General features: G+C 44.6%; 1 protein-coding gene across 1 annotated transcript in view; it reads right to left on the reverse strand.

The window, feature by feature from the left end:
- The window catches only part of LOC127195373 (interleukin-1 receptor-like 2), a 33,657-nt gene extending 23,847 nt beyond the window's left edge, over window positions 1–9,810 (reverse strand). The window contains exons 1-3 of the mRNA XM_051152745.1: window positions 9,747–9,810; window positions 8,795–9,029; window positions 7,249–7,444 (exon numbers count right to left, since the gene is read on the reverse strand). Coding sequence (XP_051008702.1) covers window positions 7,249–7,444; window positions 8,795–9,029; window positions 9,747–9,810 — 495 coding nt within the window. The remainder of the gene's footprint in view (window positions 1–7,248; window positions 7,445–8,794; window positions 9,030–9,746) is intronic.
- Window positions 9,811–15,132: the final 5,322 nt, after the last annotated feature.

The following is a 15,132-nucleotide window of genomic DNA, read 5'->3' on the forward strand; positions in this document are numbered from 1 at the left end:
CACATGATATAAACAACAAAGACAAGCTTTAATGTACTTGAGGCTTCAGAAGTTTTTCTCCATCATGTGGAGAAACGTGTGATACAGTCCTGGAGAACACAGCATGGAGGCCAGGAAGTAGATAGAATGCCTGCAGCACCAGGCTGTCTCCTTTTCCTCAGTGTTTCATCTGGAACACAGCCTATGGGATGCCACCACCCCCATCAGGGCAGGCATTTTCCTCTTATCAATCTTCACTGGAAATGCCCTGATGGACACACCCAGAGCTGTTCTTTAAATTCTTACGCATTTCTCCATAAAATCAAGTTGACCATCAACATACAGAGAGAAAAGGGGGTGGACACCCATCACGTGTGTGTGTGTGTGTGTGTGTGTGTGTGTGTGTGTGTGTGTGAATGCATTTCTCCCCACCTTGTATTTTAAAGCAGCAGTTGAGTTTGCTTGGTTGGCCAACAAGCCCCAGGAATCTGCCAGACTCCACAGTGCTACCACACCCATCTTTTCTGTGTGTGTTTATGGGGATCAAACAAGATCCTCATTTTTACAAGACAAACGTCTTATAAACGCCTTTCATGTTCCAAAAACTCACTTCATCAAGTTAGTCACCATCACCTCACGCACCCACTTCCAAACTCTTGCTCAGACCTGTTCCTCTTCCTTTGAGAAGTCCCACTCCACAGAGAGATATTTGGCAAGTTGAGTCCATTTTTTTTTTAATTCAAATATTTCAGTTCCTATCTTTCCCAGCTGCCAAGAGCCACCCTGTTAAGGGAGCTCACTCTGCATGTGAGCTGTCTATGAGGTGATCTGGTATTTGCTAGGTCGTATACCACCATGCATCCCCAAAGTGCTCCCAGCCTCTGACGTGCTGTCAGGAGCCATTGATTTGGGGAAGTCCAGTAGGCATGAGAGATCTCTGGAGATGATCCACTATTTGCATTGTCTGTATTGTGATGTACCCCAGAACTGCTTCCAACCTCTGACTACCCTGTCAATTGTGCATGGCTGCATCTCTCTAAACCCTGGCATTAGGGCCTGGCATGGTGACACATGCCTTTAATACTAGCACCCAGAGAGGCAGAGACAGGTAGATCACTGTGAGTCTACGGCCAGCTTGGTCTACAAAGCGAGTCCAGGACAGCCAGGCCTACATTCATGGCCAGCTCGGTCTACAAAGCAAGTCCAGGACAGCCAAGGTTACACAGAGAACCCCTGTCTCGAAAAACCAAAAGTAAATACATTTGGCATTGGTGTGAACTGTTATTTTCTGGGTACTGACCACCTCTGATTGAACAAACTTCCTACAGTATCTTGTTGAAGATGTACTGTTTGTTATTCAGATGAATTAATCCCTGATTTGGGATTCCTGGTATGATTCAAATAGTTTTAAAAGTTAAAGTCAGTTTATGGCTGCAATAAATACCTTTGTGGACATCCAGATGCCTCACTAAGGATAGCCTTGTATCAGATTTGTGGCTTCAGATAAGCCCCCACTGCAAATGGCACCACGAATCCTGGTATTTCACCATAAATATAGGCAAGTTTGTTTAAACTTCCCATGAACCCAAGTTGGAATAAAACTACCTAGAGATGTCTGAATTTACTCTGTTTCTTAGAATGAAAGACAGATAAAATTTTTGTTCTAAGCTCATAATGAACTAAGAGATATCTGGATAATGTATAGTTAAGTCCATCCTAATTGATAAGTCATCATATACTCTGGTAAGTTTCAGACCCTATTAACCTTAGACCCTGTCAGTCTTCCTCATTCTGAACTCACTATGAACTGACATAATGAATACATAGATAAGAAATGCTTCACTTTAAAACATGTAGCCTGTTGGATTTTAGAATTCATCTGTTTTTGTGATTAATTGTATTCTTTTGACTATGAGGTAATTCCCTTTTCTCAGAAGTATTAGTACGGTCATCACCAATAAACGGTGCTGAAATTGGGAAACTTAACTTGAGTCCACTTCCGTTGTACTGTACTTGTACACATGTGATGGCTGAAGAGTGAAACGGCACAGTAACTCATGTTTCTGCAAGCAAATACACTGTTTCTAAGAAATGTGAACACACTGAGGAAACACTTGTGGGAGCTCCTGTGACTGAAACTAAGCTACCCTGCTCACAGGGAAGCAAGAGAAATGCTGATTTCACCAAATCCAGTTACATACTCAGAACCTGTACAACTGTGCAGATAGGCAAAGGTAGTTCACTCTGTAGGAAAAAAAAAACCTGTTTCTGACAAAGTTGCACAAATGCATCTCAGAAGTGTGCAACTTGTTTCCTGAGTTAGAAAAGGTCGAGAAAGTGTCATTTTGCAAGCACTGTACTTGTACACAAGTGTTGGCTGAAGGGGGGAAACTAGCTACCACAAGAAACCTGGTATTACTGTGTTAGTCCCAAATGGAGACAAACATCAAGGAAAACAAACCAGACACACTTCAGAAGCTCAATACAGCAGGAGGCCATAGTACCTTAAAATATTTCTGTAAATAATATCTCAAAAGCACAATGCAGACATGACTAAAGTTAAGAGCATAGTAAAATCAACAAGCACACAAAGTTACCTTAACACTTCTGTCTAAGTTAAATAGAGGACAGTGAATGGAAAACACATGGCTCGCATAATGCCATCCACAAACCCCAACGTTCAGTGTCTACATTCTCTGCAGTACACAAAAAAGTATGTGCAGAAGTGGAACATGTACTGCTTCAAAAAGCCAGCCTCAAATTTCAAAGTTCTGAGCTTGCATAGAATGTGCCCCTTGTCACCCTGCCTTCTATCACAGACAGACAAGTCGCTTTAAAGAAGCACGCAAACACGCCACATTGGCAAATTAAGCAGCTCTTCTAACACACCCAGAGTCTGAGAGGAAATCACCAGGAAAATCAGAATCACCTGAGCAGGGCACACAGAGAATGATTAATCAAAACTTAGGGAGGTCAACCAAGACACAGTTGAAAAGTAAGCCACAGGCTTAAATCTATGTATTAGAAACTCAGGCTTAATGATAGAAAAGTCTATCTCACACGTTCATAAAACAGTAACATACTGAACCAAAAATCAAATAAAGGCATGGTGAGAACTAGACAAGAACAGAAACTGAGGACACAAACACAAATAAAATAGGATTTGTAAGCTCTGTAGTTAACACTGTGACAACATGAACAAAAATGACAAACTCTTGGAAAGAGCGATGACTAAGAAACAAAAGACAGTAGAGCTGCAAGACATTGGAAATTAAAATCCTATGAATATTATTAAAAAGAAAATAGTATATTTTAATAGTACCATCTGAAGGGATCAAAATCAGCAATTCTAAGTGAGCACGTGTTAACTCTCACAAACAGAGCTGAGTGGGATGAACAAAGACAACTGGACATGTCACTGAAAACTTGTCGTCAGAGGAGTCCACATCCTGAGCAAGGTCACTACTGAACTCCATATGTATGTAACAGAAGAACCAATAGGTTTATTACTTTCCATTTTCCTCTTAAACATTCCTATAATAAAGAAAGCTAAAGTTCCATTCCATTTACTTTACAAGACAGACTGCCAATATATGAAAATCTGACATAGGTACAACACGGGAGCAAAGAGCTCAGAACAGCATCATTCATGATACAAAATCAAAATTCTGGTAAAAAAATTCTAGCAAGTGATATGTGATGGTGTTTACACACCACACGATGGACTCCAGGAATGGAAGAATACTGCGAGAGCCCCAGTGATCTTGCTATTCATGCTGGCTAAAGGAGAACGGCCCTCTAAGCTCATGTGCTTGAATACACAGTGCCCAGTTGATGGACTTATTTTGGAAGAATTAGGAGGTGTGGCCTTGTTGGAGTAAGTGTGTCACTGAGGATGAGCTTGGATGTTTCAAAAGCCTTTTTGTCTTCTCAATTGGTTCTCTCTCTCTCTCTCTCTCTCTCTCTCTCTCTCTCTCTCTCTCTCTCTCTCTCTCTCTCTCTCTCTCTTTGTCTCTCTCCCCCTCTCCCACCCTGTGTGTGTGTGTGTGTGTTTGTGTGTGTGTGTTTGTGTGTGTGTGTGTGTGTGTGTGTACGTGTGTGTCTGTGTCTGTGTTTGCCTCATGTTTCTGGATCAGATGTAGCTCTCAGCTACCTCCGCAGCACCATGCCTGCCTGGGAACTGCCGTGTTTCCCACCATAATGGACTCATCCTCTGGAACTGTAAGTCTAAATTAAATACTTTATTTTATAAGTTGTCTAGGTCATGATGTCTCTTCAGAACAATGAAAGTTTGATGAAAGTCAGAATTGCCTTGAAAAGCATGGAAAAATGACAGGTGGACTGTGAATCTATGTAGAGAAAAGTTAAATTAAATGTGGCTCCAACTAACACTCACAGTTAAAAAAAAAAAAACAACTCCATGAAGTATTGGTGTATCAGTAAAGATGCTTACATCCAAGCCTGAGGACATGAGTTCAGACCCACATGGTCAGGGGAGAGAACTGAGCCCCACAATTTGTTCTGACTTTAACATGCATGCTATGGCATGAACAAGTAATCAGAGAGAGAGAGAGAGAGAGAGAGAGAGAGAGAGAGAGAGAGAGAGAGAGAGATGCAATTACCAACAAACAAACTCAAGGAGCCAACACTATCATTCATGAGGAAATCAGTCTATCATCTGAAAAGCAAGGACCACAAGGAGCAGGGCTGCAGGGAGCTCAGTAGCACAGCCCTTGTTGGGGGTTTTCTTTCCAGCGCCTAGGAATGCAAGGAGAAGAGGACGCTCAGGTCAGTCACACCCTTTGCAATCAGATACAGACACACTAGGGCACTAACATCAGTCCTAGTCTCTAGGGCCTCATTCCTCTGCAGAATGTTCTACAAAACCACATGTGTGTGTGATGCACATAGTGTGCACAAGAAGGTTCACACTAGCGTCACCTCTAACCGGAGCAGCTCAAGAGTCTGACCAGAGTAATGAAGGGCCACACAACAATTCACGTAGACGATTACTTGGAAGTACAGACTGCAGTGTGATGGATTTCACAGGTTTACTCTTGGTCCAAAGAGGCTAAATACAAAATATTGCACACTGATGGTTCAAAGATGAATGCCAGAAACAAGCAAACCTAATGTGAGAGTCCAAATTAGGGAAGTGCTGGTCCTGGGAAATGAGGAAAGCAGAGGGTTTAGCTTTTGCTTGGTTGGTTTTCACTCTTTATAGTAACAGCAGCCGAGTTTGAAGCTCTTGGTAATAGTTAATCTTGACCTTGTGGTAAGTACAATTAAAACCCCGTTAACTTTCTGACAATCCCTGTCCACCTGAATGACATTCTTCTATTTTCTAGTACGTATTTTAAGGTTCAGTGAAAATATTTTAATGTGTGTTTGTTGGTCCCAAGACAAAGAATGTATAAAATATATAAGTTAGCAATAAAACAGGGAGAAATATTAACAGGGAAATACAACCAAAGACATGGGTAGATCTGAAGAGGATTCAGAAATGGACAACAAACTCAACAGACTGTCAATCCATTGGTGACAGAGGGGAAAAACTAAAATGACAAGGCAGCATGTCAGGCTCAGCAAATTGATTTGATTTTTGTTTGTTTGTTTTTGAGACAGAGTCTCTATATATAGCCCTGTTCTGGAATGCTCTATGTAGACCAAGCTAGCCTTGAACTCACAAAGATCTACTTGCCACTGCTTCCCAAGTCAAATTGATTTTTGAAAATTAAAGTTAACATGCAAAGCTATCCTAAGCTTGTAAGAAATTGCCAATAGTCCTACAGAGTCAAATTGATATGAAACTTTGGAAGCAAGTTGTGACATCAGTGAAACAGAATGATTCCTTATTTGCATCTTTGCCATGTAGCAGCTGTAGGGGGGGTGATCAAGCACCCTGAGAGCCTCCCCTCTGTCAGAGGTACATAAGGCAGATGTAAGGACACTCATTTCCTCACGAGGCGGCAAAGAACCCAGGTGAATAGGAAGAGAGAGCCAGCGGGCTTTCAGAGAAGACGAAAGGCTCTGTTTGAAGGACAAGTAGCTCATGTTAGACCAGGTCAGGGAAAGAGAGGAGGAGTGTGGGTCTCTATCCTGAAATGAGGACTAAAAGCGTCTCCACAGCTGTAGGAGAAGCGATGATCAATTATTTGCCAGTATGGATGAAACCTCCAATGAAATGCACCGCTTCCCAGGAAACAATCTTCCACCAAAATTCAGCAAAAGAAAATGTGAGACAGTTGAATAATCCTGTCACTGCAGAGTAAGTGGGGGGAGGGGATGATCAGGTAAAATCTGGAAAGCCATGGTTGTCAACCTGTGTGTCATGACCCGCACAGAAGTCTCATATCAGATACCATGCATATCAGATATTAACATTACAATCCAGAACAGCAGCAAAAATCACAGTTATGGAGGTGAAATGGAAATAATTGTATAGTTGGGAGTCACCACAACAGGAGAAAATTCCATAAAAGAAGTCCATGACCCGAGTAGCTGGGCTGAGGAGCAGGAAGCAGGAGGAGTAGCTGGGCTGAGGAGCAGGAAGCAGGAAGAGTAGCTGGGCTGAGGAGCAGGAAGCAGGAGGAGTAGCTTGGCTGAGGAGCAGGAAGCAGGAGGAGTAGCTGGGCTGAGGAGCAGGAAGCAGGAAGAGTAGCTGGGCTGAGGAGCAGGAAGCAGGAGGAGGGACTGAGCTCCAGAGTCAAGCTGAGCCTTGTCTGTGGAGTCAAAGCCAAGTTACAGTGGAAACAAGATGAAGAAAGATGCGCATGGGAAGATGCGCTGGTCACATGTCAAAGGGAAAGCAGCTAAGATATGAATGTTAATGGTCAGATGCAGCACTATAGGAGGCCATGGTGGGAACTGACGGTGGCAGCCACCTGCTGGGGGCAATGTGTGCTGAGTAACACAGAACAGGGATGGCAGGGAAGATCTTAGGCGTGAGTATGTGTAATTTGTAATTTTCAAAGCAACTTTCTAACAAACCAATGTGAGTGACAAAAGATAACCAGGAGAGCTTAAAAATGGACAACTGGTGGCATAAAGAGGATACAACAATATTACAAAATAACAACAATCATACATTTAAAGTAATTATCAGGATTACTCTCACTTGTTGTCTGAAGCACACCAAAAATCTACCAACTCTGCCTTGAAGAATTAAATTTACTCTTGTTTAAAAAGTGGGTTTTATATAAGGAAAAAGCAATATCAATAGAGGGTGGTGGTGGTGTTCTGTTTGTTTGTTTGTTTGTTTGTTTTTACCTTATACCACTTTATTGAATCCAAAACACAACTGTCTGGAAAGGTCAGATGACACGCCAGACTGCCCGACATTCCAATCGGTAACGTCTGTTGGTACTCGTCTGCTGAATTCATGGGACTCTCCATGGATGAGTTACACCAATGCTTTTTCAAAATGGTTATGTTTATAGCTATTCGGTAACAGCTGTGGGCATTCCTGAAAACAAAACAAACAACAAACAAACCAACAGCAGGTTGAGCCCAGTGAACTCGTAGGCAGTCCTGGAATTCATTGAGTCATTTTCCCATCTTTTCCGATTATTTTCCAGACCCTGTACAACCCCTCTGCCTCATAAGAAGTAATGAGCAGCCCAGAAGCACGCATTACCCTAGGTTAAGTTGCGTTTATGCAGGGTGGACATTGGCATCTCATCCAGCCTGGCCCAGCCTGACTGATGGACACTGTAGGCCTCTTGAACTGTTTCTCTGAAGAGATTCTACAATGTTCACTCTGCACCTCAGCCACAAAAGTCACCTACGCTTATGCATGAAGAAACATCACATAAAACAAAGGATTGGTGAAATATAAAGCACCTGCCTCTGCCACTTATAAAAATATTGAAGGCAGGAAAACCATAGACCACAAACTGTTTCAGATGAGCAGAGACTAACGTATGGATTTGCCATGGGAAAACTAGGACGTAGAGATAGAACATAGTAGGTTGTTGTCAGTCAAGATTGTGTGGAAATTCATAGAATTATGGTCCTTGGCCAAACGTGGGTAAAAGGTGGGTTTGCTGAAGTCCAGAAAAGTTTTACAAACTGAAACAGAGATGGAAGGAGGGAGGGAGGGAAAGAGGGAAGACGAGTGAGGGAGGGAAAGAGGGAAGGTGAGTGAGGGAATGAGGGAGGGAGGGAAGGGGAGACAGACTATGAAAAGAGCACCTTTGTTTGGGACTGTGCCTTCCTACTGACTACAGTGCCTCCCTGCACAACTGTCTCTCTCTCTTGGAGACAGCTCAATTGATTACATCACTCAGAAGGATTATTTGTTGCACAGGGCCTCATGTGGACTCTAGAACACCCCCGGGTTTGCTAACTGCGGGGTTCAATATCTGCTTTAAATGGATTCCTTATGAAGAATCTGAATAAAGCTCTGGATCCACTGGTTGTCAGAAGTCAGTGGGCGTTCCTAGCAATAATATTGATAAACACAATTTTGAGCTGGTCTACCCCGAAACATCATTTGAATTAAAAAGATGCAACTTGTGCTCCAAAAATTATGTACAAATCTGTTTTGCTTTCAAATGTGCTCACTGGAAGCCATCTCATACCAGTTTGAGGACGTCCTGTATTTGTGCCATGTTGCACTTGTCTTTAAGAGCATTCCTCCTGGTGGCTCAATCTATCCTTTTGGTACTTAGGGGCCTATGTAATTAGGAAACTGGTAGAGCCTATATAACATGTCTAAAATACTAAAGGTAACAACACCCCCTTTCTTAGAAGATGTATATAGAAATGGGGAAGGAAACCCACTAATCAGTTCTGCTTTAAATGAAGGACTTACCTTATAACACACTGGTAGATGCCCGAGTCCCCCTGTGCCAAGGGAAGAAACAAAATCCAGGACTGGTCCTGGTGGACTCTAAGCTGCTGGTTGCTGGGCACTGGACTCTTGTTGGGTGTTTTGTACCATATCAGACTGACAGCCCTGTTTGTTACTGGGGGGTATGTGCAATTGAAAGCAAAAGGCTGGCCCTCTGAAATCATCTCATAGTGCACGTCAGCATCCTCGCATGTATCTAGAGGAGAAAAGGAAGGAACGAGAAATACGGTGACAGAAAACTGGTGTCACTGATCATTTCAGGATGTGTCTTGCTCTGGGCAATGTAACATTTTATCTAGGGGCTTGTTCAGTTGAGGACTTTCCCAAACTAGCCCAGTCATTTAAGGACAGGGCTTCCCCAGGCCCCTCCCCATCTGCCCTTCCTCCTCTGCCCTTCCTCCTCTGTCCTCCTCCTCACAGCACAGACACATCCTGGCCATCTTTTCTTCCTGCACTTGCAGTCAGTTAGTGACTTGAATGAAAGGCATCCTCATCTACTGTGGATGGGGGGTTTAAAGCCCATTTCTACCAGGTTAATTTTCCTTAGGTTGTTCTGTCTCTGGCGGCTTTGGACCATAAAATAACCCTTCATATGAAACAGACACCACTAGTAATCCATCCATTCAAGCACTGGAATTGAGTCCACATGAGTCTTTGAGGACTTCTCTGTATCACCTAAGTTAGTCCAAAGCTCCAAAGTGGCACTTAGTGTTGAGCACTTGGGGATGAACTTTTCCTGTTCCCCCATTTTTTTTGGCCTCTGCCTACGAGATCATCTGGAGGAAAGCGTGATTAGCAAAGCTGGGGCTCAGGTGATGCCCCTGAAAGTGAGTGAGTTGCCTAGAGATGAGTGATAGAAGATGCTGCCCAGGAGGCGACAGGCCTCTGGGACCCAAGGACTCACAGAACTTACCTGCTGTCACAATGAGTGGAAGCAGAAAAGACACCCCACAGAGCAGCAAGGATGGCACCCCCATTTTGGGCTACATAGGAAAAAGAAGACATGGGAGAAGTAAGGGGTGTAGCAGGGTGGGGGCCCCTTCCCACACGCCGCGTGGCACAGACTTCTGAAAACCCAGAAAGTGAGATCCCAGCCCAGGTCACTGGCCTTCTGCTCTCCATGAGTTTACTCCACATTGGCCTCACCTTTCCAAGGCTGACCTTGTCCCAGCCACACTCCATGCACTTTGCTGTGCCAGATCTTCAGAAGCCAGGAAACTCACACCAGCCTGTGGAGGGGACCAGTGGGCGGTGGGGGGGGGGGACAAGGGGGGAACGGGACGCAGGGACAGGTTCAAATTTGGTGGCATCTCTTTCCCTCACTTGGACCAAGCCAGGGCCAAGCCATCCAACTGCTGCCAGAGCAGGCTGTGGACCTGCCCCTTATGCACCTGGAATCTGATCCACCTGGGTCTGAGGGGCTCCCTGGAAATCCCAGATTCCTTCCAGCTGACCAGTCTGCACTGGCCCCTCTGGGAAGGGCAAGGCCAGGCAGGAATTGGAGAGGAGGACCGGAGCCTGAAGAGAGCTCAGCCCACTTTCCAGGAGATGTCGCCTAGCTGCCCCAGTGAGGATTGCTGGCTCCCCTCCGCACTCCCCTAGTGATGATGCTGCCCAGGGTGGGGGGTGGGGGACGCTCCACCTGCCTTTGGGGTTGCAGAGTGAAGGCTCTCTGTGAAGAAAAGCAGGAACCCCCGCCAGGAACAGGATCCCAGTCAGACAGCCTGAGCAGTAGGGCTTGGCTGACTCACCTTCCTCAAATGGAGCAGGACAGGAAGAATCCTTCCCTAGAATGGCTTTCAGTCGCGCGTGCGTGCCTGTGTGTGTGTGTGTGTGTGTGTGTGTGTGTGTGTGTGTGTGTGTGTGTGTGTGTTTCTTGCCTGGCATGTTCATCTATCAGGAATGTCTGCTTAAATCTGCTCCAGATCGTCCGTGGGGGTTGGGGGATCAACCTTTCTTTTCCAAACTTTACTTGAGAGGTTCTTACATGCCCAGCACTGCCTAATATGGACTATCGCGTGGAAACTATTCCGTGTGGCTTCTATAGAAAAGCATTAACCCTCAGTCCTCCTGCTAGATCTTCTGTGAAACAGACACCCCGCAGGTTGAGCACCTCTGCAGTCTAAACTTGCCAATAAGCTCTGCTTGCCTGGACCTGTTGCCCTGCCCCAGAGGCACTGGAGACCCCAACACACACACACACACACACACACACACACACACACACACACTGCGCACCGAGAGAAGAGAAAGACAGTAAGTGCTGTCAGCTGTCACCCAGCAGCTTCTTAGCTGAACATTCCTGATGGTCTTTGTGGAATTAGGGACAGTGAGACTAGGGGTCCCAAGCTCACAGAGTTTAGATGGATAGGTGTCCATTGTGCCTTGCCAGAAGCGCTCTGGACCGAAGCCTTACACTTCCGGGACGATCTCTGTGATGATTAAGTATTTTTGATGCATGAAAAATCGATCACTGGGTTTAGATACAGAACAGATTTGATGGTTGTAAGGTTTTCAATAAAAAACAAAACAAAACAAAAACAAAAAAGAAAGCCATGGCGTTAAGCAAACTAATAAACAGAAGAAATAGACACTTCAGGTTCTGCCTATATGGACATTAAACAAAAAGGAAACTCAAACAGGGAAGAGTGACTAGTGGGTAGGTGGAAGAAACCGGTAAGAGGACCCCAATAATGTACAATTAACACAGAACTGATTAAAAATTTAAAAATAAAAATACAAAACTATAACATGTTTGCATGCAGAACCTCCCAGAGAAACTACGGAAGGCACTGAGCAGGTACTTACAGAGGTCGCAAAGCACAACTTCAGGGGCAGAGGAAACCCTGCCGTGGTAGAAATTTAGTGCATTCTGTCTCTTCGCTTGTTCTCTCTGCTTTTCACTGCCATGACTTTCTCTTTACACGCATGTCACATGGTCGTTAATGGCTACGTAATTCCAAACAAGCCGCGTCATGTAAGCAACACACAGAAGGAATCCTCTCCGGGCTCCCTGTGTCTATCCTAACATGCCCAAATCTCTGTCTTAAACTTGGTACTTAGTCTTTCTCGCTCCTCCTCCTCTGTGTGACAGAGGGGGAGGCAGGAGGGAAGGAGAGAGAGAGGATGAGAGACAGAGACAGAGAGACACAGAGAGTTTCCTAAGCACTGTTAAGGTGTTCTTACATAGGTTTTATTAGTCACTATAAAATTTACTACACTATGTACTTATATAACTTACGTTTTCATGGCAGCATATTTGTGGGACTTAAAAAATTGAGGTAGTGTCCATCTTAATACAGGCTTGCTGTTGTAGCGTATCCCATTGACATGAGCATGCGCAGCCATGTGGCATCCCATAGTATGAGCATGCGCAACCTAGAGTCAGTCTTGGTTGCTCCAATTTTATACTTTTCCATTTATTATGAACACTGTTGCTGGGACAGTGCCGGCAACGTCTTCTCACATGTCTGAGAGCAGTTCCGGGACTATTGGGTAAGTGTCCTCATCTGCGTTGGCAAAGCTCTCACTGTTTCTCTAGCGAAGGTTTTCACTGTCTGTTCTTGCCTAACATTAAAGACATCCCTATGTGCCAGATGACAGACATGCTGAGTGTCAGAACCACAGCTTACAGGCACGGGCCTTTCCACAGCTTGCGGTCATTATTTTCTGGTTTTAAGAAAAAGATATTCAACTATTAAGAAGCACACAAAATATCTAATATGAGGAAGAGATAAAAGGAGCATCATAAGTCCCACCTTTTCTCCTGAACAGTGGCCAAGAGGCTCAAGGTAGAAGTCTGGAGAGGAGCTCCCTTGTTTTACTTTTTAAGGTTTATTTTTATTCTTTTTAATTATGTGTGTACATCTGTGTTGGGTATATGCATGTGACTGCAGGTGACCATAGGGTCCAGAAGAGGGTGTCAGATCCCTTGGCGCTGGAATTGCAGGTGCTTCTGAGCTACCTGACATGGGTTCTGGGAACCAAAGTCTGGTTTGCGGCAACAGCCGTTCACACTTTTAATTGCCGAGCCATCTCCTGTAGAATAAAAAACTAGTACAAAATCTCTGAAGGACAGTGTTTAGGGAGTTCCAAAAAACTGAAATGAAGGCAGGGTGACCACCATACAGTAAACGGGGAGCTGGGTAAACAAGGATATGGAATACATGAGGCCAAGAACAACAGTACGATTGCTGAGTTTATTATGGGTAAAATGAAAGGATATTAGAATGTTTCAATCACGAAAATATAATATAATATCACACTTGTTGTTTCAGTGTTACCATTACCACTAAAGATCACCGAAATGGCTGAACACTAAGTGGATTCCATAGGTTTTAAAAACAAGGATCACATAGGAAGGAATGAGGCCGGGATGGGAGAGGAAAAGGAGCAATGTAATAACCATATCTAGGCGATGAGTACAATCTGGTTAGTGCTGCGACAGTGCGTCCCTGGGGCACAGGCAGTGGGGCCTGGACACCAGCAGCCCATTCTTCAATAATGAGGTCCTGAGGGAGAGGACCAGGAGATCAGGAGATGAAGAGGATAGAAGAGAGAAGACAGAGCCTTTGGGATGGGGGATCTGTACAAGCTATGTCTTATACCAAGCAAACGTGTTAGAAATCACAGCATTTTCTATACTATTTCCAGGGAGAAGTGGGACGTTCAGCAGAAGCGATCATGCAATGGGGCAGAGTGAGCAGAAGGCTAATCAAACCATGGCACAAAGGAAACACATTGGTCAAGAACATTATAGACCAAGCATACAATGGCCCTGGAACTGATAGCCGCAGCTCCATACAGTGGGAAGAGCCAGATTCTCAGCATCTGAAGCCACAGCTCCCCTAAGGCCCTGGTCTATGCCAGTGCTGCTCTGCCCGGCATGTTCCTGGTTAGAGAAGTAGCCATGTTCCTCCTCCTTGGCGCATCAGGGAAATCCCAGGTTAATCAGCCAGTCAAGCTCTGAGCTGATGAAGACGCCCTCTTGTTGCTCTTACTGCTTTGATCTATATGCTTGTGACATTTGTTTGCACACTTAAAGCATGTGTTTCCTAAATGTGCACCCCAATAAATCAAGAAATGTCTTGTGAGGAACTCTTAACAAGAGGTAAGGTTGCAGGGCCCCAGTTAGGAAGCTCCTGAAGACTCTGCGAAACAGGTGATGGGACTGGGGTTTGCCGGCAATGGTGGAGCTTAACAGCTGGAGACATATTTTGGGTCTATACCAATGTCCCAGCTTTTTCTCAATTTCAGTCTAACTTATATGAAATTTAGAGAGCCACAAGCCATACTCTGGGTTTAAACCTAAAGTTTAGATATGATTTTTAGAGTGGTAAATGCCTGTTTCTAAATGGGACACTGCCTGGTGCAGTAGCCAGCGCTGTAGAGCCTCGGAAGGCGATGATAGGTAACATGCACACCCATACATGCACATATCCAGGTGTCCTTTGGCTTGTGCTTGAAGGAATACCCACTGCTTCCAAGAGATCCCACTGCAAGCTAAAGTCCCACGAGCAAATCATTTCCCTTTTGTAGAAAAAGGAAGCTGTGCTGTGTGGCTTCAGTTGGTGGCTGTAGTTCCATCCCCTGTGTCCATAGAAAGAGGAAGCTTGTTTTTCGGAAGGCTGTGTATCCAATGTTTCAGTGATTCCTCAATGTCCCTTCTCTTCAGAACAAGAAACCAGAGTTAGCAATACAACCAAGTGATGCTCATGTCCACAGAGCCCACAGCAGATGGCATATTTTGTTTCCACTCAGCACTGTAATTTACTCTGTTCACACAGAGTCCCTAAGTCCTTTCTCACTTTTGATGCTCCTGGATCACATTTCAAACTAGCTTGAGCATATTTCCTTATCAAGAATAAAAGGGCTCACATTTATCCCTCATCAATGTCCTCTGGAGAAAGTGTCTGGTTAGAAAGAACCAGTTATCTGGGAGTTAGTGTACCTGTCTCCTGTCTTGGCATTCTTGCTCATTAATGGAGGCTGGCATGAACTGGGAACGGAGGCTGGCCCAAAGGCCAGGTACTTCTAAGTAAATCTTTCAGGCACATAAATGCTTTAGCTGGGGAAGAAATGGTCAGTTCAAAGGATACTGACTTTGGCTATCAGATTGACACTAACTCCCACATGAGTACTCAGTTCCGCTGAGGCCTGGAGTGGAAGAGAACTGTGCAGTCTCTGTGGTCAGTTAGCCAAGACCCTGAAAAGCTTATGTCCACCTGCAACCACACCAAGTATCACGGAAGGGAACACAACTATTGAAGGTGGTTTGGCCCTGCATATTTAAAAACTGG

The sequence above is a fragment of the Acomys russatus genome, chromosome 11, assembly GCF_903995435.1.
Source record: "Acomys russatus chromosome 11, mAcoRus1.1, whole genome shotgun sequence".
Lineage (NCBI taxonomy): Eukaryota > Metazoa > Chordata > Mammalia > Rodentia > Muridae > Acomys > Acomys russatus.